This window comes from Nicotiana attenuata, unplaced genomic scaffold (assembly GCF_001879085.1).
Source record: "Nicotiana attenuata strain UT unplaced genomic scaffold, NIATTr2, whole genome shotgun sequence".
NCBI classification, from domain to species: Eukaryota; Viridiplantae; Streptophyta; class Magnoliopsida; order Solanales; family Solanaceae; genus Nicotiana; species Nicotiana attenuata.
The window spans coordinates 373867-401112 of NW_017670685.1; the positions used below are offsets into that span (position 1 = coordinate 373867).

The following is a 27246-nucleotide window of genomic DNA, read 5'->3' on the forward strand; positions in this document are numbered from 1 at the left end:
GCAAAATTGGGGGCATAATTCATATCCTCAAGTGGAAGGAAAAGTGATGGCGTCGTGCCGCAACGTTAAATCAGGCATTTGTTGGGAGGCAACCCAATTCTATTTTTTTCTTTTTCTTTTTGTTTAATTTTTATTTATTTGTTGTGTTATCGTTGTAGTGTTGTTTTTGTATTTTATAGGAGTAGCAGCAAGGAGTCAAAGATAATAGGCGTGTGCAAAAGCGCGCAGGTGGTTGAATCTAAGTGTGAGGTACCCGCACAAGGGATCATACCTGGGAGAAGTCTAAGTATCCCGTGAGCTGCTAATACTTCGGCCTTTGCCCTACCAGGGAATCTCTTTTACCCTCTTGTTATTTATAGTGTGCATTGAGGACATTGCACAATTTTAAGAGTGGAGTGAGGAGATTGTCTGGGTGATTTTTTGTGCTATCTTAGCTTAGTTGTAGTACACGTTCTGTCACGACCCAAAACACAACCCGTCGTGATGGCACTTATCGATGATACTAGGCCAGCCCACATTACCAAGACACTTTCAACAATAACCAGAAATAAATCAAGACTTTTAGGGTATGGCTTGAACTTTTAGGATATGAATTGAACCTTTTGGATATGAATTAAACTTTTAGGATATAAATTGAACTTTTAGTTTATGTTTAAAATCTTAGGATATGAATTGAATTGAGTTTTTAGGATTTGTTCTTGTGAATTAAACGTTTAGGGTATGGGTTGAACTTTTAGGATATGAATTGAACTTTTTGGAAATGAATTGAACTTTTAGGATATAAATTGATCTTTTAGTCTATGTTTAAACTCTTGGGATATGAATTGAATTGAGTTTTTAGGATTTGTTCTTGTGAATTGAACTTTTAGGATATGAGTTGAACTTTTAGGATATGAATTGAACCTTTTGGATATGAATTGAACTTTTAGGATATTGATTGAACCTTTTGGATATGAATTGAACTTTTAGGATATAAATTGAACTTTTAGTTTATGTTTAAACTCTTAGGATATGAATTGAGTTGAGTTTTTAGGATTTATTCTTGTGAATTGAACTTTTAGGTTATGGGTTGAACTTTTAGGATATGAATTGAACTTTTTGGATATGAATTGAAATTTTAGGATATAAATTGAAACTTTTGGGTATGAATTGAAATTTTAGGATATAAATTGAACCTTTTGGATCTGAATTGAACTTTTAGGATATAAGTTGAACTTTTAGTTTATGTTTAAACTCTTAGGATATAGATTGAACTTTTAGTTTATGTTTAAACTCTTAGGATATGAATTAAACTTATAGTTTATTATTAATTATATTTACTAGAATTTAATTTTGGTGTAATTAGGAAAAAATAATTATCTTTAATTAACTAAAAAAGATTTAATTAATTTATAATTGTAGAATAAATTAGTTTGTTCTTGTTTTATTGGTATTGATGGAACAACGTACTTGGATGTACAATAGGAATTATCCTAATCGGCGGGGATTGCAGGAGGATTTTGTAGAAGGGGTTGATGACTTTATTAGACTTGCAATGTCACTTTCACCATACCAAAGTGAAGGAGTAATTAGGTGCCCTTGTGTCATGTGCGATTGTATGAAGTTTAAAAAACCGGAGGAAGTTAAGCTTCATCTTTATAGGAAGGGTTTGTAGAGAATTACTTTGTGTGGACTAATCATGAAGAGATCGATGGTAGCCATGGAATATTTCAGTTGTTGGTGAAAGTAGTAGGTCGGTGGAGCATAGAAATCATGATTCTAGAATTCAGGATATGGTTGTGGATGCTTTTAGGATGCATTTCGGGGGTGAGCCCAATGAAAATGTTGAACAAACTCCTAATGATGATGCAAAACATTTCTATGAACATTTAGAGGAAGCTAGTCGTCCACTGCGTGAAGGAAGTGCGCACTCTGAGCTGTCTGTTGCAGTTAGATTACTAAGTATCAAATCTAATTGGAATATTTCTCAAGCAGCCATGGACTCTTTCATCGACCTTATGAGTGAACTAGTTGACCCAAATATAACCTTACCTGGTGATTTCTATAAGACAAAGAGAATGGTTTCTAAGTTAAGACATTCGTCAATGAGAATTGATTGTTGTGAAGATGGTTGCATGTTACTTTATAAAGATGATGCAACTTTAGAAAGTTGTAAATTTTGAGAAAAGCCTCGTTTCAAGAGGCTTTCTAGTGGGAATATGGTCAATGTAAAGGCGATACATTATTTACCTCTTATACCTAGGTTAAAGAGGTTATATGCGTCGATGAGTTCTACTCCTCATATGAGATGACACTTTGAAAATAGAAGACCACCTAGTGTTATGTGTCATCCTTCAGATGGAGAGGCTTGGAAGCACTTTGATAGGACATATCCAGATCATGCTAGTGAACCAAGGAACAATCGGTTAGGTTTGTGTGCGGATGGCTTCACGCCCTTTTCTATATCTGCGACACCATATTCATGCTGGCCTGTGTTTCTTACACCTTATAATCTACCACCTGAGTTGTGTATGACTAGTCCATATATATTTTAAATTGTATTATCCCCGGTCTGCGTAATCCAAAAAGTTTGATTAATGTATATTTGCAACCTTTGATTGATGAGCTAAAACAATTGTGGTATGATGGTATTGAAACATATGACATATCGACCAAGCAGAATTTCAAATTGCATGCTAATTTAATGTGGACTACTAATGATTTTCTTGCGTATGGAATGTTGTCTGGGTGGATGACTGCTGGGAAGCTAGCTTGTCCTTGCTGCATGGAAAATGGTAAAGCATTCGCTTTGAACATGGCCGAAAGCAATCATGGTTTGATTGTCACCGTCAGTTCTTGCCTGATGATTATGAGTTTAGAAGGATGAAAAATGCATTAAAAAGGAATAAAGTGGAATAAGATTCGCCACCTCCGGTACTTTTAGGTGAGGAAATTTGGGAGAGGGTCCAGAACTTCAGCAAAGTTACTGAGGCTCCACCTTATAGATTCCCCGGATATGGTGTTAATCATAATTGGACGAAACAAAATATATTTGGGAGTTGCCTTATTGGATGGATAATCTTCTCCGACACAACCTTGATGTCATGCATATTGAGAAGAATTATTTTGACAATTTGTTCAACATAGTGATGGATGTTAAAGGTAAGACAAAAGATAACCCGAAGGCTAGAATGGACTTATAAGAATATTGCAGGCGACCTGAATTATACTTGCAGACAGCAAACAATGGTAAGATGTTCAAGCCCAAAGCAAGTTACACATTCACTTTTACAAATTTGTGATTGGGTTACGAAATTGAAGATGCCTGAGGGTTATGCGTCGAATCTACGAAATAAAGTAGATATGGAGGTAGGGAAGTTGAGCCATTTGAAATGTCATGACTGTCATGTTTTCATGAAGACCTTAGTGCCTATTGAATTTTGTGGTTTGCCTGAAAGAATCTGGAAACCCATTACAGAGATTAGTTTGTTTTTCAAAAACTTGTGTTGTACCATATTAAGGGAAGAAAACCTACTTCGGATGGATCAGAATATTCGTGTAACTTCTAGTAAGATGGAAAAAATATTTCCATGTGGTGTCTTTGATGTGATGGAACACCTTCCAGTCCACCTTGTACATGAGGCATGACTAGGAGGGCATGTTCAATACAGATGGATGTATCCCTTTGAGAGGTAATATTATAAGTTTGATGTAATATTCTATTTTATTTGAATGTTCTTGGCTAACATGACATTATGGAGGACAATTGGCAAATGCAAACAATTTGTTAAGCGGAGGAACAAGATTGAAGGATCTATATGCGAAGCCTATCTTGCAAAGGAAACTGCACATTTTTGTTCTAGGAATAGGCCCAATAGGCACACTGTCGAATATGTGAATGATCCATTATATCCACCAATGTCCATATTCAATCAACCATCTAAGGATGTTAGAAAGAGAATTTGAGTGATATGGAGTACAAGTCAGCTACAATTCATGTGTTGCTAAATTGTTCCGAAGTTGTACCATTTTTCAAGTAAGTATTGATTTATTAGTTATCAAAATGTAAAATTTACTGCGATTACATATTGATGCAACTACTAAAAATATTTGATGTGTCACAGTCACTTCGTGGGTCAATTTGGCCATGATGCAGTATATACGAGATTTGATACGTGGTTCAAACAGTTTGTAAGTTTATCCTGATAATGTTCTTCTGATGTTACATATATATATATATATATATATATATATATTCGGTTATGCTAACTTATGAATTTTTTTAACACTATGTAGGTAAATAATCCAAATAATGGTGTAAATCAATTATTGAAAGATATATCTTGGGGACCTGGGCTTCAGGTCACAACAACGTCTAAGTACGTAGTGAATGGTTATAAGTTTCATGCAGAGGATTGCTCTAAAAGTAAAATAGCAACAACAGCGGGGTGTGAGTTCAAGGTGGTGATGGCAACCAAGTTGGAGATATTGATTATTATGGTGTAGTCAAAGAAATATTGCAACTAGAATATACAGGTTGGCATATAAGAAATTGATACTCATTTGATGCAAGTGGTTTGACCCAAATCCAACAAGAGGTACAAGAGTATCCACCAATGCAATATAATCGAGGTTAATCATATGAGGGAGTATGATCGCTATGATCCTTTCATAAATTGCACATAACGTTAGGAAAATGTATTATGATCTTTATCCAGTGAGGCGGAATAAGTCCGATTGGTGGGTTGTAATAAAAACTAAGCCTATAGGTAGGGTGGAAGTCGAGAATGTGTTAGATGTTGCATATCAAAACGATATCTCCAGTGTTCACCAAATAGTAGACAATCAGTTAAAAAATGATTTGGAACATCCTGAACACATATTGGAAGAAGTTGATATAAATGAAGTAATAATTATAGAAAATGAAGACGAAGAATCAACTGATGAAATTCAAACAAGGACAAAGAATTCTCGGACAAGGAAAAATACGTCGACGAGGATTAAAAAGTTGGTTTTTTAAAGCACTCTCGTTTTATAGCTAGTTTCTTATATGTTTCAATCTAAATATGTATTATATTATGCACATGGCAGGCAAAGGTCAAGGTAACATTGACCCTACTAGTTCTCGGGGTCGAGAAAAGGCTAGGAAGGGAAAGAGGAGGGTATATAATAATACTCCTTCTTTTCCACCCTCTTTAGAGATGTCTATGTCTTATCCTCCACCACACGGCTATACTGAGATGCCACAGCATCATAAGGCCTACACCTTCATCCAGACACTAGGTCTTCCATCACAGGTCCATAGGACTATACGTCCGACATACAATCCAGCTGTCTCACTGCCACGTGGATCGCAACCATCTGCATCACATCCATGTGGATGACATCCCTACATATCACAGCCACATGGATCGCATCCATCCATGTCACAGCCACTCGTGGTCACAGCCATCATTATCACAGCCACATGGGTCGCATCCAGCTATGTCGCAGTCACAGGGATCGCAACCATCTTCATCATCGACTCCATCTATTTCATGCCTTCGCCTGCGAGGCAGTGGCTTTGAGCCCCCTACACCGTCTACACATGCCTCTCATACACATGCTGAGGATGATGATCCAGAGGTAGTGCATTATGATCACTATGGCAGGATCATCATAGTCCCTGAGGGTGATGGGTAAGAGTTATTTCTTATGTTTGTGTCTATTGTTTTGTAATGTTTTTACTAAGATATTCATGTGTTTTTATTGTTAAATTGCAGGTTCAGGCCGAGTAAGTAGACTACAAAGATAATCACCAATGCCATCAGAAAGCTTTATGATGGCCCTTATGCGACTTGGACTAATTTCCCATTCTCGCTGAAGGAGCAAATTTTCAATTAATTTAATGTATAAATATTCTTTTAAGCAGTTTAATAATTTATATTTATGATATTTCCATCTAATATTTAATTTTTGAAATGCAGAGCAAGTGTGTTTGGGAAGACCGCTATAGCGCGGAAGTGGCCGTAAATTTTCATCATAAAGCTTGCAAGAGATTGACGGATAATTTCTCAGATGCTAGAAAGAAAAACAAGAGGCCTCGCTGGTGTCTTGAGGATTTATGGAATGATTTTGTAAGGCAATGGCATACCGCGGATTTCTTAGAGAGGAGCATAAAAGGAAAGAAAGCTCGGCATCCAAGAAGGGAGGCTCCTTGCATACCGGAGGTGCGATCAACTTGGGGACAATAAAAAGAAGATTGGTAATTGCTTAAATTATTTTACTTTTCTAAGTATATCAATTCTATTTATTAACTAATTAATTTGTATTGAGGAAAAGAAGTGTGGGCGTCCAATGAGCCATGATGAGCTATTCAAGGAGACGCATATTGTAAAGAAGAAGAAAGAGGGGGATGGAGATAGGTGGGTCGAGGACCGGGCATAGACTGCATATGTAAGCTTTAAATTTTCTGTAAGTGTTATATTTAACTTTATAAGAATAGTAATACTAATTTAATTTAAAATAATGTAGGGTCACTACCAAAGTAACGTGGAAGAATTCATTCGTAGTTATCCATCTGGTGAATCGGCCGAGCCAAGCCAACTTTCGCACGAGGATGCTGAAAGAATATGGTTGGAAGCTGTTGGCGGTCCAAAATGGGGGAAGGTATACGGGCTTCCTACGAAAAAATTCCATCGCTATAGGTGTGGAATGACTTCCTTGCAAGGCGAGGAACTTAATAGGGAGAGCCTCTCGGCTATGCGGGAGACAGTGACGAAAGCTTACATCCGAGCTAGAAGCGGTCAAGGAAAGAGGAAGGCTTAGAGATGATCAATTCCTTGGTATGCAAGCTCAGATTAGAACTCTCCTATCTACTGGAGCTTTTCCGTTGCCCCGGTCTCGTGAGTCATCGCCAGAGGCTCGACCTCCACGTGATCGTTCCTTCTGTCCTCCTCGTGATCGTCCTCCCAGTGATCGTTTTTCCCATCCTCCACAAGACCGTTCTCTATACCGTCTTGTAGATGAAAGTTCATCAGACGGTGATGATGATGTTGTAGAAAACACCCATTGACCAATACTTTTATATACTTTAAACTAGACTAATAGAACCAGTTTTGAATTAGATTAAATAATTTTGAACTTGTTGTAATTAGTTTTAACTTGGTTTTGGATTGTTATGTTCAATTGAACTTTAATTTGTTAGTTTTAAAGTTTTAGTTGGATGTTTGGTTGTTGTTGTCGTTGTTGTTGGGTTTTTGGTTGGATTTGTGGCGATTTGGTGGTTGTTAGAGTTGAATTGGGGGGTATTGGTATGCTGTTTTGATTTGGCAGGTGGTTTAGCTAAAAAAACAGGCATTTTCTACCAAAATTAAACCCAGAAAACCGACCAACCTTGGTCGGTTACTAATAAAAATAATAATTTAAATTGCAATTTACCGACCAATGTTGGTCGGTTAATGTATAATGAATTCTCATATTTCAACATTACCGACCAACTTTGGTCGGTTTTGTGCCTACCCAGTCCAGTTTACCACCAAAGTTGGTCGATTTTTTTAAATTTTAATAATTTTAAGAAAAAAATATTTTTCAAAACCGACCAACTTTGGTCGGTACTAAAAATTAATAAATTTAATACACCGACCAAGCTTGGTCGGTTAACTTAAATTAATAAAATAATATTCCGACCAATTTTGGTCGGTAATCCTATTAAACTGTCAGATGGTCGTGTAGAGCATACTGACCAAGGTTGGTCGGTAATTCCGACCAACTTTGGTCGGTATGCCTTTCCGACCTTCAAAATACCGTCCACACGTAAATGGTCGCGTTTTGGACGGTTATTGGCCATTACCGACCAAAGTTGATCGTTTTTTTGGTCGGTTTTTACCGGATTTCTTGTAGTGATAGGAACATAGGTGTTATGTTAGCTTGAATAAACGAGTAGTACTTCGGAAGAAGGCTACGAGTAATATTAACCCTGACAATCAATAAACTAGATAAATTAATTAGACAATTTAAGTGAAAAACTCAACGGGATTGTTAGTTAACCAATAGATCTAGAATATCGTCCCTCATTGAATTCGTCTCTAATATTCTCCAACTTGTTTCTTTTAATCTCTTAGTTTGTTACTCTAGATTAGCTTTAGCTAAATATACATACTTTACGATTCGCTTGAATAGATTGATATATTGTTTGGGTTTAATTTAGTAGATAGTTAATCACAAGTCCCTGTGGGTACGCTATCTGGATTACAATCCTATCTTGTACGACCACGAGTGCGTGTGCGTTTTGGGGTAACACTTTGCAATCTGTTTTTTAAACATAAAAATTTCATCTTATTCCATTAATAGAAATGTGTTATTTCTAAGTTTAGTTACGTACATTGACCACCAGTAAACAAACAGTACATATGAGAGTCGAGGAAACAGGACATATGATAGTTGAGAATTAGAGGAGATACGACAGACGCGGTTGTCCATTGGTATGTTTGTTGGTCAGTACATCTTAGGCGCCATTTACGTATAAGACGAGAGGACGAACACGGTTTTCTTCTCGTATAAATAAGTGCCTCCTTTTCCTCATTTTCATTAAGTAGATTTTGGTATCTACTTCAAAGTTCTCGTAGAGAATTGTAGCGTTGGGAAACGCTTGTGCGAAATTTCATATTGAGTTCTCGGACTCAAAATTCATTTGTATTTCGTTGGTGTCTCCCACCTACGTCTCTTGCCTTTTCTCTTTGATTAACCAATTCATTGGTTAATAAGTATACCATGTCGATGGAACTCCTCTAATTTTGATTGATTTGTTTGATCATTTTCTTTTTCCAAACAAAAGAAGGGTAATAAACCAATCTTTAAATAAATAAAAAAAGATGGGGAGCAACATTGAGCAAAGCCAAGATGATGTTCCTCATGAGAAAAATCTTAAGGGAAAGACAGTTGCTAGCCAGAAATTAAAGCGACACGACTCCTTAGATTTGGAATCCAGCAAAATGCCCGGTGCCAAGCAGGTACGTTGAGCTCCTTTCCAGCTAATTATGATGATTAATTAATTCCAGAGGAAGAAATAGACTCGCACATTGATGACATATATATTACAAATAAGAATCACTACAAGAAAGAAGGCATTTGCCAACAATAATTTTTGTTGCCATAAATCAAATATTGTTGCTAAAAGTAGTTTTGGCAACAACATGCACGCCGTGGCAATAAACGCCGATGGGAAAAGTATTTGCAACAACCAACAATAGTGTTGCAAAAGCTAGCTTAACGCAACAAAAATTATTGTTGCCTTAAATTATATTTTGTTGGTAAAAAGTCATGCAAATGAGGATTATGAGAACATTTAACAACAAAAATTATTGTTGCAAAAGTGAGCATATTTACCAACAATATTTTTTGTGGTAAAAAAATTGGCGGTAAAGTTAGTTATTGATATATTATTAAGGCTTTTAGCAACAATTGCTATAGTGTTTATGAATTACCTTTTGCCAACAATAATTTCACAAATGTATATATAAAATAACAAATTTTATATATATAAATGACAATACATAAAATTGATACACTTTCAAAAATTAAATCTCCTAAAATGTATGCCTTTAGTTACAAAAAGAACAAAAGCATCATATCCCAAGATCATTAAGTTCTAATATAATTAATCCCAAAAATAAATCTTCTTCCAACAACTTGTTGCACCGCATGAACCATGTTTCCAGCAATGATAATTTAAGCATATTCATCCTACAAAAAAGATAAATATAATTACATTTTGATAAAAGAAAATTGTAAAGTACAAAACTCGATTAACAAAGAAAAAGAGGGAATAAGATATGCATACTGTCCACTTAATAAATATTGCAACTACTTCATCACTGGAAATGTCACATATTGCAGAATTGCTGAATAGAAACATTCAGCTAAAAGAAAGCTAAATATAAGTTGCAAAATTATCACATCAAGAGAACTACTCCAAATAGAATTGAATAAACTGACTTGTAAATATTTCAAACATTCCTCATCAAAGTTGAATACTTCCCCAAATGAAGTTATTGCATCAGAACCTACTAAATATTCCCAAAGATATAATATTATAGTCAAAACCAAAATAGTCAAAACCAAATACATACAAAGATTGATTCAAGTAAATACTCATTTGTGCATACAACCAAGATATGTACTTTTTCATGGAAGATAAAGTTACTTAGCATGACTTGTATACTTACCTCGTCCTCTTCTTTCAAAATATAACAGTATAAGATCAATACATATAAATAGTAGCAAGAATGTGAAGGCCGTAAAACAGAGTAGTAGAAAAAAAAGATACAATTCACTATATGACACTAGTTCCAGCAATTTCAATCTACTCCATAGTTTTTCCATTTAGTTGACAAAATCAAAAATTCTCAAATGAACTTAACTGGTTGTGCATTTGGAATTACACAGTAGGTCCAACTCTACTAGAAACATGTACAACGGTCATGCCATAGTTACCTCTTTTTCTCCATCTCATGTTTCACTGTATTAGCAAGAGTTCTCTCTCCACACTTGCGATGTCTTGGGAAAAAAGGAGGCAAGTATAATTGGTAGCACAGATAATTCAAGAGCAATTACACACAAATATAGAAGTGGAACTATGAACCGGCACTAGCAGCTTATAAAAAAGTAGTGAATGAATGATAATTGGTAGTACAAATAAGGCTTTATGAATGTGCATAGACATTTCACACTCCAGTATTCTGGTGCTCTAACTGATAGCAACCGAGAAATATTATACTGCTTCCAAGACCACCATATAAAATTTAACCAATAGCAAAAGAAAGTTACCTTATGTAGGAGATTACTTCACTGGTTTAGCAGAATCTCCCCTTAACTCCTTTCTTATCAGCGTAAGAATTTCAATAATCTGCATTTGAATAAAAGAGATATGTAAGAAGATACAATGTTACCTCTTACAATACAAGCTTAAGGGAAAACTGCAACTAATCACCCACCCACCCACCCCCGAACCTCGTACGTACACACACAAATAGCCTCCCCCCCCCCCTTAAATGCCCAATCCTCCACCCAACCCCTGGAATTTGTTAACCAGCAGCAGGAAAAAGGCTTTTATCCTATTTGCCATTTCAACCGTAGTTACTGATAGTCCTAAATGCCCAATCCTCCACCCAACCCCTGGAATTTGTTCATCAGCAGCAGGAAAAAGTCTTTTATCCTGCTTGCCTTTTCAACCGCAATTACTGATAGTTCCTACATGATAACTACTACATACTCTGGTGTTGTTTTTTCTTAATTTCTTCCTTTAACTTGTCCTTCAAAACTTGGTGCCAAGAAAAATTCTGTCTTCAGATGCAAAGGCCAGTTCCTGAATCTAGCAGCCTCAATAGAATTATTTTTAGTATTTGCAATCTTAGAGACAATACTTGAACAAGTTTACTTGCTCCAAGTTAAATCAAAAGAACCCAAAAACACTTATATTAAAGGGGAAGTTAATTTGATTTCTTTGAGCAGAAGATTTGACTTACTCCAGGATAATGCTGCAAAACTGGTGAGTAGTGATCAAGTGCGATGTATATCTTTTCAAGTAGTCGCAGAAGTGTATCTACCTCATCTCCCAAAAGATCAACCTGAATATAGAATTTAAAATATATCAGGCAAACTATAGAAGCATGGATAAATCAAAGGATGTTTTTACTTATGTAGCAGGCTTGTAACTTACACTTGAAGTCATTGCAGAGTTAGCTACTATGAAAATGCTTTGATAAAAAAGAACTATTATGAACATGCAAAACAAAACAAAAAAAATATACAGGATCAATACAATTTTTAATAGGTAATTTTATATCTTCATAGCTATCCAAATGAAATGGCATGATTATAAATGATTCAAATAGCCAACCAACTAGTTTGGGATTGAGATGTAGTTGTTGTTCTATAGCTTGCAAATAAATAGAAATCGATATAAATGGAAAATTCATTTTGATGTCCATACTTCAATTGCTTATTTTGTCTCTTTATAGTTAGATAACTTTAGCATGGATCATAACGAGAGTTAGATTTTCAAATAACCTAAGTCAACCATCTCTCCATTAGTTTGGAGGCTGCATGTATAGCTGGAAAACTTTTTTGGCACATGTTGGTGCAGTAAACGGGAGGGAAACTAGGCACAACGGGAAGACTTAGCTGCCATGTGACCGGTAGATCAAGGGTTCAAGCCATGAAAACAATCGCTTACAAAATAGCAAGGTAAAACTGTAGAAAACACCCAATGTGGTCTGGCCCTTTTTTAGCGAGAGCTTAGTGCACCAGGTTGAAGTAGAAAAGTATGAAGAAAATAACAGAGTAGCGAAAGAGAGAAATAGAGATTTTGTAGTTTAAAAAGTTACATAAGCAAGAAGATCGACATACTTGTGGATCATGGCATAGCAAGCTCCCTCTTTTTACTCCCAGAGACACAAAACATTGGTTCAAGTTGCACCTTTCAATTTTCAAACATAAATGCTAAAGAAATGGATATAGATAAAACAGAAACTAACTTACAGTGAGATGTTGGAATCAAAGTAACACATCCAAAGAGAGCTCCGCAAAGCCAGAAGTAGCCTATTCCTTAGGAGTATCACAACCCAAAAAATATAGCCAAAGCAGATGCCAAAAACTACATCTATCCCAATTTCAAAAGGCACAAATATACCAATAAATAAATAAATAAATTATAGTCACGATCTGCTTGTGAATCTACCATCAATAGAAATAGACGTAATATTTTTTTAAAAAAAGAAGGTAAAGTAGAAATACCAACCAAATAAGACATGAAACTATTGATTAGAACTGCAATCGAGCTATAAGTACTGATGTGGATGAACCACACTATCTTTATTTAGAACCTGTAAGAAAATAGTTAATTTGATGCCCTAGATTTTGCTTTGAGAAAGTTGTCGACTCTGGTTAGGACCTCCTAACTAAAAATCTAAATCGAATCATTCAAGGAATTGAAACCCTAAACTAGAAACAACTAAAACAACTAGAGATGAATGAGCTTACAATTTCAAGCCATAGCAGCAATACTGGAAGATAAGGTTGTCGCTCAATCGAACCCCTTAACTCAAAGCACGAGTACAAGGGTTGAAAGAATTGGGGAAGGTGAAAGCCAAAATAAAATAAAAAAGGGCAGGGATTCGGCGGGGGCGGGGTGGGGGGGTGAAGGGAGGGAAGTTTCCCGCTTTTGTTATTGCTGAAAATTGAGAGAGAAAGAATTAAATATTCTTTAGGCCACAAGTCAAACAAATTGTTGAGAGAAATAAGTATTTTACCAACAAGAAAATACTTTTGGCAACATTAACAATTTATTGTTGTTAATTTATTTATATTTTAAAATTGTTATATTACCCAAAAAGTTATGGCAACAAAACTAAAACGTTAGCCAACAAAAATTTTTTTATGGGTAAAATTTTTATGATATAGCAACAACTAAATAGAGTTGTTGCCATTTATTGATATTTAGCAACAATATAATTGTTGTCGCTAAAAAGTTATTGCAAATTATATACTTTCTTGTAGTGAATGTTTTTGTGGTTGATCAGGTACTGGGATGGTCAGTGATAATGAAACTGGCATTTCAGAGCTTAGGGGTGGTGTACGGAGATATTGGAACGTCACCATTGTACGTGTTTTCGACCATTTTCCTTGATGGTATAAAACATGAAGAGGATATACTTGGCGCTCTTTCTCTCATCATTTACACTATCACTTTGATTCCTGTCGTCAAGTATGTCTTCATTGTTCTCCAAGCTAATGACAACGGAGATGGTAACTTCACTTCTTTTACTAGCTACAAACTTTAATTTCCAATGCATTAATTTCTTTAAATCATATTGTTTATATTATTATGGCAGGAGGTACATTTGCGTTATATTCATTGATATGCCGATATACTAAGGTGGGATTAATTCCAAGTACACAGGCAGAAGACAAAGATGTGTCGACTTTTAAACTTGATATGCCAGATAGACGTACACGTCGAGCTTCAAAGCTTAAGTCAACGCTAGAAAACAGCAACTTTGGAAAGTTCTTTTTGTTATTAGCCACAATGCTTGGTACTTCCATGGTTATTGGAGATGGTGTCCTCACGCCCTGTATTTCAGGCACGTCACAGTTTTCCCCTTTTTTTATTAATACTCCCCCCTTCTAATTCTAAACAGAATGATACTAGGTTAAGAACATCATAGGCGTTTAAGTTACTAATGAGAATTTCTATAATTGATGTGACCAGTTTTGTCTGCTGTTGGAGGAGTCAAAGCAGCTGCACCCTCAGTCATGACTGAAGGTAAACTTTGCATCTTAAATTTGTCCTATGAGTTAATTTTGAAAGTCATATGAAATGTTTTTTTACATTGAATGCAGATAGAATCGTGTGGCTTTCAGTAGCCATCTTGATATTGCTGTTCGTGTTTCAAAGATTTGGAACTGAAAAAGTTGGCTACACATTTGCACCTATACTTTGCATCTGGTTTGTTTTGATTGCTGGCATTGGCATCTACAACTTCGTGACCATTGATATAACTATATTCCGAGCTCTTAATCCTATGTACATCGTCGCCTATTTTCAAAGGAACGGAAAGGATGCTTGGGTTTCCCTTGGCGGGGTTGTTATGTGCATAACAGGTAACAATAATCCCAACACCCTTAATTAAATTTCGAGAAGAGAAGAAGAAAAATATAAACAGCTTTTGTAACAATTTTTATGACGAGTAAAATGTTGGATGAATAATTGCAGGAGCTGAGGCACTATTTGCAGACGTTGGTCATTTTACTGTTAGATCTGTACAAATAAGCATGTGCTGTGTAACATACCCGGCGCTCATATTAGCATATCTTGGTCAAGGCGCCTTTTTAACAAAGCACAGTGATGAAGTTGCTGATACTTTCTACAAGTCCTTACCTAGTAAGCATAGATAGTACATCTTCTTTTTTGTACGGACGGTGTATATAATTTAAATTCTTTTATACAAACATATAGTTATGTATCTCTCATGCTCTTTTCTTTTGCCTTACAAATGCAGAGAGTATATATTGGCCAATGTTTGGGGTAGCTGTATTGGCAGCCATCATTGCAAGTCAAGCCTTGATTTCTGGGACTTTCGCTATAATCCAACAATCCCTTGCATTAGGTTGTTTTCCTCGTGTTAAAATTGTGCACACATCAAAAAAGCATCATGGTCAAGTCTACATTCCTGAAATCAATACCCTTCTCATGTTGGCTTGTGTTCTTGTCACTCTTGCGTTCAGGACCACTGAAAAGCTTAGCAATGCATATGGTAAGGCCATTTATCATTGGAACTTCGTTAGTTATATACATCGACAGTGTAAAAAGAAGGACTATATTTAACACATTCGTTTTGTTGTTTAATTACAGGAATAGCGGTGGTGTTTGTGATGGTTGTAACATCATGCTTCCTCGTACTAGTCATGATTTTGATATGGAAAACTCACATTCTTCTTATAATCGCCTACGTTCTAGTCATTGGTTCGGTTGAGCTTGTATACCTAAGTGCAGTCCTGTACAAGTTTGATCAAGGTGGTTACCTTCCACTGGCTTTTGCTATGTTCCTATTGTTTATCATGTACGTATGGAACTATGTGTACCGAAAGAAATACCACTTCGAGCTAGAAAACAAGATCTCTCCTGAAAAAGTTAAAGAAACGGTCGATGAGACAAATTCACATCATCGTCTTCCTGGACTTGCAATTTTCTATTCTGAGCTTGTACATGGAATTCCACCAATTTTCAAACATTATGTGGAGAATGTGCCAGCTTTACACTCTGTCCTTGTCTTTGCTTCGGTCAAATCGCTTCCCATAAGCAAAGTGCCATTAGAAGAAAGGTTCCTCTTCCGCAGGGTGAAGCCATATGATCTCTACGTGTTTCGTTGTGTGGTACGTTATGGATACACTGATATACGCAACGAGGAAGAGCCCATTGAAAAATTACTAGTAGAGAGGCTAAAGCACTTTATCAAGGAAGATTACATGTTCTCAATCGCAGCAAATGGTGATAACCAAGAGGATGCTGCTTCATTAATTGAGAGAGACGTAGAAATGCTTGAGAAAGCTTCTAGTGTTGGGGTGGTTCATTTGGTAGGAGAACAAGATGTGATAGCAAGCAAAGGGTCTGGTTTAGCAAAAAGAGTGGTGATCGATTACGCCTACAATTTCCTCAAGAGTAACTTAAGGCAGAGTAACAAATTATTTGATATCCCTACCAAGCGCATGTTAAAAGTTGGAATGACATGTGAGCTTTAGGATGTTTTTTTTGTTTTGCTGAAAAAGTAACTGATTTTACTCATCAGCCTAAAATAAATGTGCAATCAGTTGAAGGCAACAAGGAGAGGCACCCTACATGTTCAACTTATATCCGTCAGATGGTGCTTGTTTGTGTCTTAGTTTTACTTTTTTTTTCTTTTTGGAGTGTTTGGATTTGGTATGGGATATTATTATTGAAATTTTGTAAGAGAATAATTGTTTTGTTTTGTATTATCTAGTTTTAAGAAATAGAAGATCAAGATATGTTTTAGATAAGAAACAAAATAGAGTAGTAGTTGTTTTTGGTTAGCAAAACATTTTGTTTTATCTTGTACTACTCCTATCTTGTAAACGTTTGACATTTTATAGTATATAATATGTTATGTTAGGATAAATTATTAAGAAACTTTTTGCAGTATTTGGTTCCTCGTATGGATGTTGTAACTTCTTCTCACGATTTGGACCCCTAATCGCCCTGGTAGAACTGCTTATAGAACCTTTAGGCAGGTGAAGAATATATACTAGACTGACAGGTACTAAAATATGGCATAGAAAGAAGTTGTTCAGAGGTTTGGAATACAGAGGCCTTTCGTGTGCTGCTATTGTATTCACACCCAATGCAGAAACAAATGCATATTTATCGTATTATCGCATTGGCAATAACAATTAATGTTAAAGAAATTAAAGAAAATGGTGGCTGGAATAAGATGGTGTTTGGATAATGGATTTGACAATGTTTGTGTCGAATCAGAGTCTCTAATCATCATTCTAATGGTCTGGAAAGAATGTGTAATTATGTGGCAAGTAAGTGACTATATGTCACACAGAGATGGAATTGCTAAATTTTCTTCTAAACACATGTATACAGAAGAGAATATGGCAAATTGGGGTGAAAGAACCAAGGGTAAATCAAACTTCAATGTGGACTTAACATTGCCAAGGCATATATTAAAGCTACATTGAAGGATGATACCAATTGGTTTACCTAGTCTTTGGATTAAAGATATGAAGGATCATGTAGATTATGGTTGAGTTTGTATAGTACAGTTTGTTTCAAAGCTTGAAAACATATATTGTTTACTTTCATGTGTACTTGTAGTTACTTCCCACTTTCACCGCCAAATTTCTATTATTCCACCGTAAAAATGTCCCTCTTTTTTGTAACTCAAATAAACAGTGGTGACTATTCGGTCGATCTTTTATTGCTCTAGTGGTTATAGCCGCTATGTGATTCACATTTCTTCTTCTCTTGTTGCCAATGTAGTTTTCTTTTTTGCTTTCAAGTGACTAAAGTAAAGTAACAAAAGTAAAAACGTTACACGAAGATGGGCAAATAGTGCTCAAAAATACCGTATAGCCTATAGGGGCAAACAGTGCTTGACGTACATTATCGCATGAAGCAAATGGTGTTGATGCTTTTCATGTGGAAAATAACAAATAGTGCTTGACATGCTTAATACGTGAAGGAAAAAAATTCGAATAGTGTTGGAGTTTTTATAAGTTCTACTGTAACTTCAAGGAAATAAAGGCAAGAAGAAGAGATAATATTTGCTAGTAGAAAGTAATATTCAGAACAAAAAATGGTGCTTAAATACAGAAAAAACTGAACAACTAGATTCTAGAATTAAGCAACTACTCAGCACATGATTCCATGATCAACACATGATTCCATGATCAACAAACTCCTCAAAAGCAGCAACTAAGTTAAGAATACTAAAATGTAAAACACGTGAGGAAAAACATTCAGCAGTTGTTTGACTTAATCTTGTAGTAATTGAGGCAGTTGTTCAACAATCCTCCATGCTTCAGTTGTTGCAAATTCCAAGCCTCACTCTGAGAAATTCAAATTTGCTCATTGGCAAAGCTTTTGGTAAACATATGTGCTAGTTGAAGATCAGTCTTGCAATACTTTAATCCAACTGATCCTTCCTTCAGCAGGTCTCTGAGAAAGAATAATTTAATATTGAAATGCTTGGTTTTCCCTTGAAAAATAGGATTATTTGAGATAGCAATAGCTGGTTGTTGATCTGCAAACACCTATGTGCGTTGTTCTTGCTTCAAATTCAGATCAAGCAAAAGTTTTCTAAGCTATAAGGCATGATTTGCAGCAGCTGTTGCTGCAATGAACTCAGCTTGAGCTGTAGATTGTGCAAGAATTTCTTGTTTTTTAGAACACCAAGAAAATACCCCCAGAACCAAGATTAAAACAATAACCGGAAGTGCTCTTCAACTCATCGGAAGAACCAGCCCAATCACTATCTGAATACCCCTGCAAAACGTACTTCTGATATGCATAGAACTTGATTCCAAAATGCAGTGTTCCTTTAACATATCTCATCACTCTTTAGCTGCTCAATGAGTGTTAAATGCACAATTAGTGAATCTAGATAGAATACTTACATCATATAAAATATCAGGTCTAGTTGCTGTAAGATACATGAGACAACCAACCATACTTCTATAAAGAGTCTCATCCATTTTTTCAGCTTCATCAATTTTGCTCAACTTCTCCTTATGACACATTGGAGTAGCTGTTTCTTTGCAATTTTCTATTCTAAACTTTTTCAAAATCTCTCATGCATACTTCTTTTGACATATGAATACTTCCTTTCCCTTTTGCTTGATTTCCATACCCAGAAAATAGACCATTTCTCCCAAGTCCGTCATCTCGAAAGTATGACGCATATCTTCTTTGAACTTCTTAACAAGTTCGTCATTGCTTCCTGTAACCAGCAGCTCATCTACATATAGTGAAACTACAATAAAATTGATTTCATCACCTTTAATGTAGAGAGTAGCTTCAGTGGGGCTTTTTCTAAAACCCAGCTGCAACAAATGCTCATCAATTCTGCTATACCAAGCTCTGGGCGCCTGCTTCAGTCCATACAAAGCTTTCCTGAGCTGGTACACTTCATCTTCATGCCCTTTGACTACGAAACCTTAGGCTGCTCAATATAAATTTCTACCTCAACAAAGCCATTCAAGAATGCAGACTTAACATTGTCACGACCCAAAACCAACCCGGTCATGATGGCGCCTATCATGTAACTAGGCCAGCTGACACAATCCCAAAACAATTCAACATTTCATAATAAAGATGTTTTTAAGCTTTTAATTAATAAAACTTCATAGCATAAGTCTAAATAACAAAGTGCGGAAAGAAACAAAAGCTCGACATCGGGGTGTCACAAGTCACGAACATCTACTAAGGACTATCCGATAAAACTAAGACTATTACAGTCAGAAAACACTAATATAGTCTAAAGGAAGATGGGAGGGAGAAGAGCAAGGCTGCGATCGCCATGCAACTACCTTGCCAACCCCGAAGTATCCGCGACGGATGAAAGATCAGCGCTCGTTATCACGTCCAGCAACCCCTGGATTTGCTCACAAGGTGCAATAAGTAATGTGAGTACACCAACTCAGTAAGTACAACAACAATAACAACGACCCAGTGAAATCTCACTAGTGGGGTCTGGGGAGGGTAGTGTGTACGCAGACCTTACCCCTACCCCGAAGGAGTAGAGAGGTTGTTTCCGAAAGACCCTCGACTCAAGAGGAAAAAAAGACAAAAGGAGACAAAATCAGTAACACCACAGAAATAATAAGAAAAATAGGAAAAATAGGAACAACATGAAATCCAGAAGAAAGATACACAGCGAAAGCGAAATAGTATCCCTACCAAACTAATCCCACAAAGTTATGACATAAGGCAAGACCCAACTACCTCGTAACCTACAACCCTAATACTCGACCTCCACATGTTCCTATCAAGTGCCATGTCCTCGGAAATCTGAAGGATCACCATATCCTGCCTGATCACCTCCCCCAATACTTCTTAGGCCGCCCTCTACCTCTTCTCGTGCTCTCCACAACCAGCCGTTTGCACCTCTTTACCGGAGCATCTGGGCTTCTCCTCTTAACATGCCCGAACCATCTGAGCCGCGCTTCCCGCATCTTGTCATCAATGGGGGCCACGCACACCTTCTCCCGAATATCATCATTCCTGATCTTATCCATCCTAATAAAGACTGAGCCATAGTGATGAGCAATAAAACATATACAATTCATATCATGAAATATCAGTAGAATACAGGCTTTTAAAAATAGGGTTCTGAATCAACTCAGCTCATTTAAATCCAGTTTCAGTAAAACCGTTTAAAACATCTTTCAACAGTTTTCAAACAAAGTGATGAAACAATGAGTAAAAATGATGAAAACATAATCATCCCCTCGGGCAACATAAATCATAAACAGCCCCTCGGGCAAACATCACTCGTATACAGCCCCTCGGGCAACAAATCATATCACTTACTCAGGGTACCCGGGCTCACTGGGGGTGTACAGACTCCGGAGGGGCTCCTACAGCCCAAGCGCTATAACAAGCCCCTCGGCCTCATAACAAGCCACCTCGTGGCATAAATCAATCAGGCCATCGGCCTCACAAAATCATAAGTCAGTAACAACATGTTGCGGCGTGCAACCTGATGCCATAAATATCCTCACAAGAATAAGCCCTCGGCCTCACTCAGTCATAAACTTCTCAAGCCACTCGTGCTATCAGTAAAAACAGGGTGCTCAGCCCAAATAACATTTTTTTTATATGCATCAAAACGGGTAATAAAGACTGAGTTTATGAAATCAGTAAAAGTAGCATGACTGAGTATAGATCTTAAATCAAAAAGGCCCCTAAGGAACAAGGCCCAAATATGGCATTCAGCCCAAGTTATAGGATTTCTTTCTAAATCACAAAAGTATCATATAGTTTCAGTCAAATACGCAACTATATAGTTGCTACTGGATGGGCCAAGTCACAATCCCCTACGGTGCACGCCCACACGCTCGTCACCTAGCATGTGCGTCACCTCAAAGTAGTAAAACAATGTGAAATTTCATACCCTCAGGACTAGATTTACAATCATTACTTACCTTAAACCGGTCAAATCCCTGCTCCGCGATGCCCTTGCCTCTGGAATCGGCCTCCAAATGCCTCGAATCTAACCAAAAGCAACAAAATATGATCAATATAGTCCAAGGGATCACTTCCAAACGAAAAACTATCAATTTATACCAAAACCCAAAATTCATCCAAACCCGGCCCCCGGGCCCACGTCTCGGAATCCAACAAAAATCACAAAACTAGAAACTCCTTTCACTCACGAGTCTATACATACCAAAACCATCAAATCCGACGTCAAAGGGCCCCTCAAATCCTCACATTAAACTCTCCAATTGAAGCCCTAATCCCCTTTAATTCCTTCCCTAATTTCCACTAATTTCATGCTTAAACCACTGAAATTTTCCATAATCACAAGTATTAAGCTCAAATAACTTACCTCAATGAGTATCCCCTTGATTCCCTCTTCAAAACCCTCCAAAAATCTCCAAAATCCGGATAGAGATGGTGAAGAACACCCAAAAATTCACGAAGGGCTTCCTTAAATACCTTTTGCCCAGGCATCTCGCACCTGCAGCCCATTTTCACGCATCTGCGGGATGCTTCTGCGGTCAAACCAACCGCATCTGCGGTTTTCACTTATTCGCCCTTTTCAGCATATGCGGCTCCTGACTTTCCTTGGCCTTGGCTGCTTCTGCGGTTGTTTATCCGCTTCTACGAGCCTCGCACTTGCGGTCCCCACTCCGCAGGTGCGGTTATGACAACTGAAGGAGATCTTCACCACTTCCTCAAATCCCATCCTTGATCCGTCAACCTCCCAAAACCAACCTGAGGCCCTCGGGACCTCAACCAAACATGCCAACAAGCTACATATCATCATTCAAACTTATTCAAACCTTCAGAACACTCAAAACAACATCAAAACACTAAATCACCCTCGGATTCAAGCCTAAGAACCTCCAAACCTACGAATTTCGCAAACAATGCCGAAACCTGCCAAATCACCTCCGGATGACCTGAAATTTTGCACACACGTCACAATTGACACTACGAACCTACTCTAATTTCCGAAATTATATTCCGACCCCGATATCAAGATTTCCACTACCGATCGGAAAATGCCAAATTTCCAATTTCGCCAATTCAAGCCTAATTCTACCACGGACCTCCAAATCACATGCCGGACGCGCTCCTAAGTCCAAAATAACCTGACGGAGCTAACCAAATTATAAAATTCCAATCCGAGATCGGATACTAAAAAGTCAAAACTTGGTCAAACCTTTCAAATTTTAAAGCTTCAAGCTGAGAATTGTTCTTCCAAATCTATTCCGATTATCCTAAAAATCAAAACCGACGATTTACATAAGTCATAATACATCATACGGGACTAGTCATTCCTGAGAATTGGCGAGCGAAGTGCAAATGCTCAAAATGACCTGTCCGATCGTTACAAATGTCTAGCTGAAACACTTTCCAACCCTTCTGTGCAGCTATAGCCTAAAATAATCTGATGGTTTCTAATCCGGCAACACGAGTAAATATGTCAGAAGAAGTAATACCAAATACTTGGGCATACCCCTTCACAACAAGTCTGGCTTTGTGCTTGTTGATAGCGCCATCTACATTATGCTTGGTTATGAAAACCGATCTTACTCCTATGACTTTTCTGTCATTAGGTCTTTTCACAATTTTCCAGGTATGAATTTTCTCAATCATGCTGAGTTCATCCTTCATTGTAACTTTCCATTTTGGATCTTTTTCTGCTTCCAGAAATTCAGCTGGCTCAAGAACAGCCACATTGCATCTCTGGTAGATATCAGAAAGAGATCTAGTGCCTCTTACGGGAACTTGATCCACCAATTCATCTTCTTTCAGTTGTAGCTTTGTACTTTCATTTTGAATTGATATTGATTGTGCTTCGTTCCAGTTCCATTATTCATCCTCTATGAAATTCATATCTATACTGATCAGAATTTTCCTTGTATGAGGTTCGAAAACTCTGTAAGCTTTGGAAATAGTGCTGTAACCCATAAAGATGCCTGGAATTGTCTTTTTATCAAGTTTATCACGCTTAACTTGAGGAACATAAGCAAAGCACACACAACCAAACACTTTAAGAAAACTTTGTGAAGGTTTTATCCCACACCGAGCTTTAAATGGTGTTTTATTTTCCAAAGCCTTCGCTAAAAGTAGATTTTGCAGAAAAACTGCAGTATTCACTGCCTCTGCCCAAAAGATTTTGGGTAATTCCTTCTCATGCAACATACAATCTAGCCATTTCCATTATCCATCTATTTCTTCTTTCACTAACTCCATTTTGTTCCGAAGTGTATGGTGTTGTAAGCTGATGCACAATACCAGCAGCCTCGCAGAATGAATTAAATTCTGCTGAGGTGTATTCCTTTCCATTATCAGACCTCACAGCTTGAATATTGCAGCCACTTTGATTTTCCACCAAATTCTTGAATTTCCAGAATACACCAGCAACTTCTGACTTGAATTATAAGAAGAAATCCAACACATTCTTGAAAAATCATATATGAAAAGAACACAATAGAGGCTACCTTGTAATGATAGAGTTATTTGCAGTCCTGCAACATTAGTGTGTAGTAGCTGCAACTTTCGTGAGGCTCTCTAGGTTGATTTTAGAAATGGCTTTCTGTGTTGTTTACCAAATTGGCAGGCACGACATCATATATGAAAAGAACATAATAGAGGCTACCTTGTAATGATGGATTTTTGAGTAAACGACCTCAGAATTGGGATTCGAAGGTTCCAGCAAGTTCGTGTGATGATTTCGGACTTGGGCGTATGTCCGGATCGGGTTTTGAAAGACCCGAGAATGTTTTGGCACCTATTATGGAAGTTAGCATTTTCGGGAGAATTTCATAAGTTTGGGTTGAAGTGCATTTCAGTGTTATCAATGTCTATTTGAGATTCCGAGTCTGGGAATAGCTCCGCATTGTGATTCTGGTGTTGGGAGCGCAATCGGAAGTGAATTCAGAGGTCCATAGGTCATTTTAGAGTCATTTGGCGAAAGTTAGAGATTTGAAGGTTTTGAGAAGTTTGACCGGGAGGGGACCTTTTGATATCGGGGTCGGATCCCGATTTCAGAAGTTGGAGTAGGTCCGTAATGTCGAATATGACTTGTGTGCAAAATTTGAGGTCAATCGGATGTGATTTGATAGGTTTTGGCATCGAATGTAGAAGGTTGAAGTTCTAAAGTCAATAAAGTTCGAATTGGGGTGTGATTCGTGATTTCGACGTTGTTTGATGTGATTTGAGGCCTCGAGCAGGTCCGCATTATGCTATGGGACTAGTTGGTATGATTGGTTGGGGTCCCGGGGGCCTCGGGTGAATTCCGGATGGCTAACGGATCAAATTTGGAATTTGAAGAAGGATTTCAGCAGCTGGTATCTGGTGTAACTGCACCTGCGAGGTTTTGGCTGCAAAAGCGGCCAAAGGAGCGCAGATGCGGTTGAGAAGGGAGAAGGCTGGGACCGCAGATGCGGTCAAGTTGACGCAGAAGCGGGACCGCATCTGCGATAAGAGGAGCGCAGAAGCGGAAGAAGGGGGCCTGGTGAAGGACCGCAGATGCAGTAGTGGGGCCGCACCTGCAGAACCGCAGAAGCGGTCAAGTGACCGTAGGTACGGAAGGGCTGGAGGCAGTGAGTTGTTTTAAAGTCGGGATTAGGCCATTTTCTTTCATCTTTCTCTTGGCTTGGACGATTCTTGGAGGGTTTCAAGAGGGGATTTTCATCATCAATGGCAAGGTAAGTAGTATCCACTCCTTATAAGTAAAATACATGGATGTTATACGGATTAAAGTATGGAAATTAGTAGAAATATGGGATTTTGAGGGAAAACCTTGAAATTTAGTATTCTTGGATTTTGACCACGATTTTGGGCATGAAATTGAGAGTAAATTATATATTTGAGTTCATGAGGTTATGGGCAAACTTTATCTTCGAAAAATTTCGGAATCCGGGCACGTAGGCCTGAAGGCATTTTAGTCAACTTTTCGATTGGGGTTAGGAATTGTTATAAATTGGATCATTAGGAGTAATTGAGCATATATTAATGGATTTGCATAATTATTGGCTAGTTTCAGAGCATTGCGCATCGATTTGAGTCTTCGGAAGGGCATGGAATGCCGGTTATGGAACTTCGGAGCGAGGTGAGTCTCCTTTCTAACCTTGTAAGAGGGAATTGTCTCCATAGGTGAGTTAATTGGTTATGTGCTCCTATTTGTGGGGGCTACGTACGCACGAGGTGACGAGAGTCCATGCATAGCTACTATTATGCTTAAGCCCGGGTTGTCTAGGACCCAAAAGCATGCTTTACTTGTAATATTTGCAATCTTGTTGTTAAATTGAAATGCTTAAAACATATTGAAATGTACAAATGAATTTATAAAAACTAGACATCGTTTCTTGACTTTTAAAAAGAGAGTTTTCCTTTTATTGGAATATTGATTCCCTGATGGTTTCTTGATTGACTATCTGGAGTGTTTATCTAAATTTGACCGCGTCGCATGTATGATTCGCGAGCGGGGTAATAGATGCATCTATGGTTCGCGCCATTGGACCCTCTGGCAGTGCACAGTTAAAATATTGTTGGATCGGGCCGTACATCCTCGGCATGATTTGCGCATGCTTGTATTGCTTGCCTTGAAATTTATTGAAGTTGATATTGTTTCTTCTTAGTTTGAGAATATATGTATAAATGATGAAAAAGGAATTTGGGAATTTCATATAAAAGAAAGAATTGTTTACTTGCTTCACTCTATTGAATTACAATCATGTTTATATAAATCCTCGATTTGTTATATTGTTGATGTATCATTATTGTACCACTAGTAAGTGTCGAAGTCGACCTTTCGTCTCTACTTCTTCGAGATTAGGCAGGATACTTACTGAGTACACGTTATTTTCGTACTCATGCTACACTTGCTGTGCATTTTTGTTGCACAGGCACATGCATCTCTAGCGGCCTAGTGGCTTAGCAGCATGGTCGATACGGAGACTTAGGTGAGCTGCACTTCTCGAGATGACCCGCAACCAGCAGAGTCTCTTTGAGATTTCCATATTTACTTTCTGTCATATTTGTATTCCGAAAAGTTGTTGTATTATGATGTTTCCTAGAGATAGCTCATGCACTTGTGACACCGGGTTCTGGGATGATTATGGGATTGTTTAATATTGAGTTTGTTAAAGACATCAATACCTATTTAGTGAAACTCATTACTTATTGTTTAATGTATAAAAGAAACGATTTCGAAAATATTAAAACAAGACATTCCAAGTAAATTGGTGTTGGCTTGCCTGACAATGGTGTCCGGTGCCGTCACGACCCTTAGTGGATTTTGGTACGTGATATAATGTGTATATAATCGTTTATTGTCAGTAAATCATCTATGTATATCAGCTATAAAAAGTAAACGATAAATCTGGCTGGATATTTATGTAAATATTCTATAAGATTTTGGTTACTTGATTTTATCCATGATATGATTTCTATTGTAATAATTTAAAAAACTCTATACTAAATCAAAACTATCTTATCCTTTTATTTTTAAAGTTACATTATATTATGAAAAAAAACACATTTCGAAATAATTTTTTTACATTTTTTTAAAGAAAAATTCACGTCATACCATTTTTTTTTAAAATATACTTTTTATTTCACTTGAAAATCGATATAGACACTATCAATTAGAACGCAACATCCCTCTTGTTGAAATTCGAGAAAAACAATCTTTCACATAATTTAATGATTCAAAACTAATATTCTATAATGAAAAAAAATATTATACCCTTGCAATGTTGGCTTGATTGTAGCTAAATGAAAAGGTTTCAACTTATACCCTTCAATTCCTAGAAGCTGCTAAATTAAAATTAATGATAGCAATTGTATAACCAATATTTTGTTATTTGTTTGATGTCCATTTGTAAAAATGACTCTTCAAACAAACATTCTTCAAAAAGAAAAAGAAAAATAACTTTTTGTTTTAGTATTAACACATTTTTGTGATGTTTCTTTCTCTAGCATGTAGGTTTACTTCATTATATATGTAAGTAGATCGGAAGAGC

The 27246-nt window shown here is 37.1% G+C and overlaps 1 protein-coding gene across 1 annotated transcript; it reads left to right on the top strand.

Annotated features, from left to right (window-relative positions):
* Positions 1–8537: 8537 nt before the first annotated feature.
* On the top strand, positions 8538–16491 carry LOC109242297 (potassium transporter 5-like). The gene is made up of 8 exons (XM_019409167.1): positions 8538–8969; positions 13539–13764; positions 13851–14099; positions 14228–14281; positions 14359–14619; positions 14732–14899; positions 15018–15272; positions 15371–16491. Exons 1-8 carry the CDS (start codon positions 8832–8834, stop codon positions 16255–16257), a joined length of 2238 nt encoding a protein of 745 aa, XP_019264712.1. The 5' UTR covers positions 8538–8831; the 3' UTR covers positions 16258–16491.
* The last annotated feature ends 10755 nt before the right edge of the window (positions 16492–27246 follow it).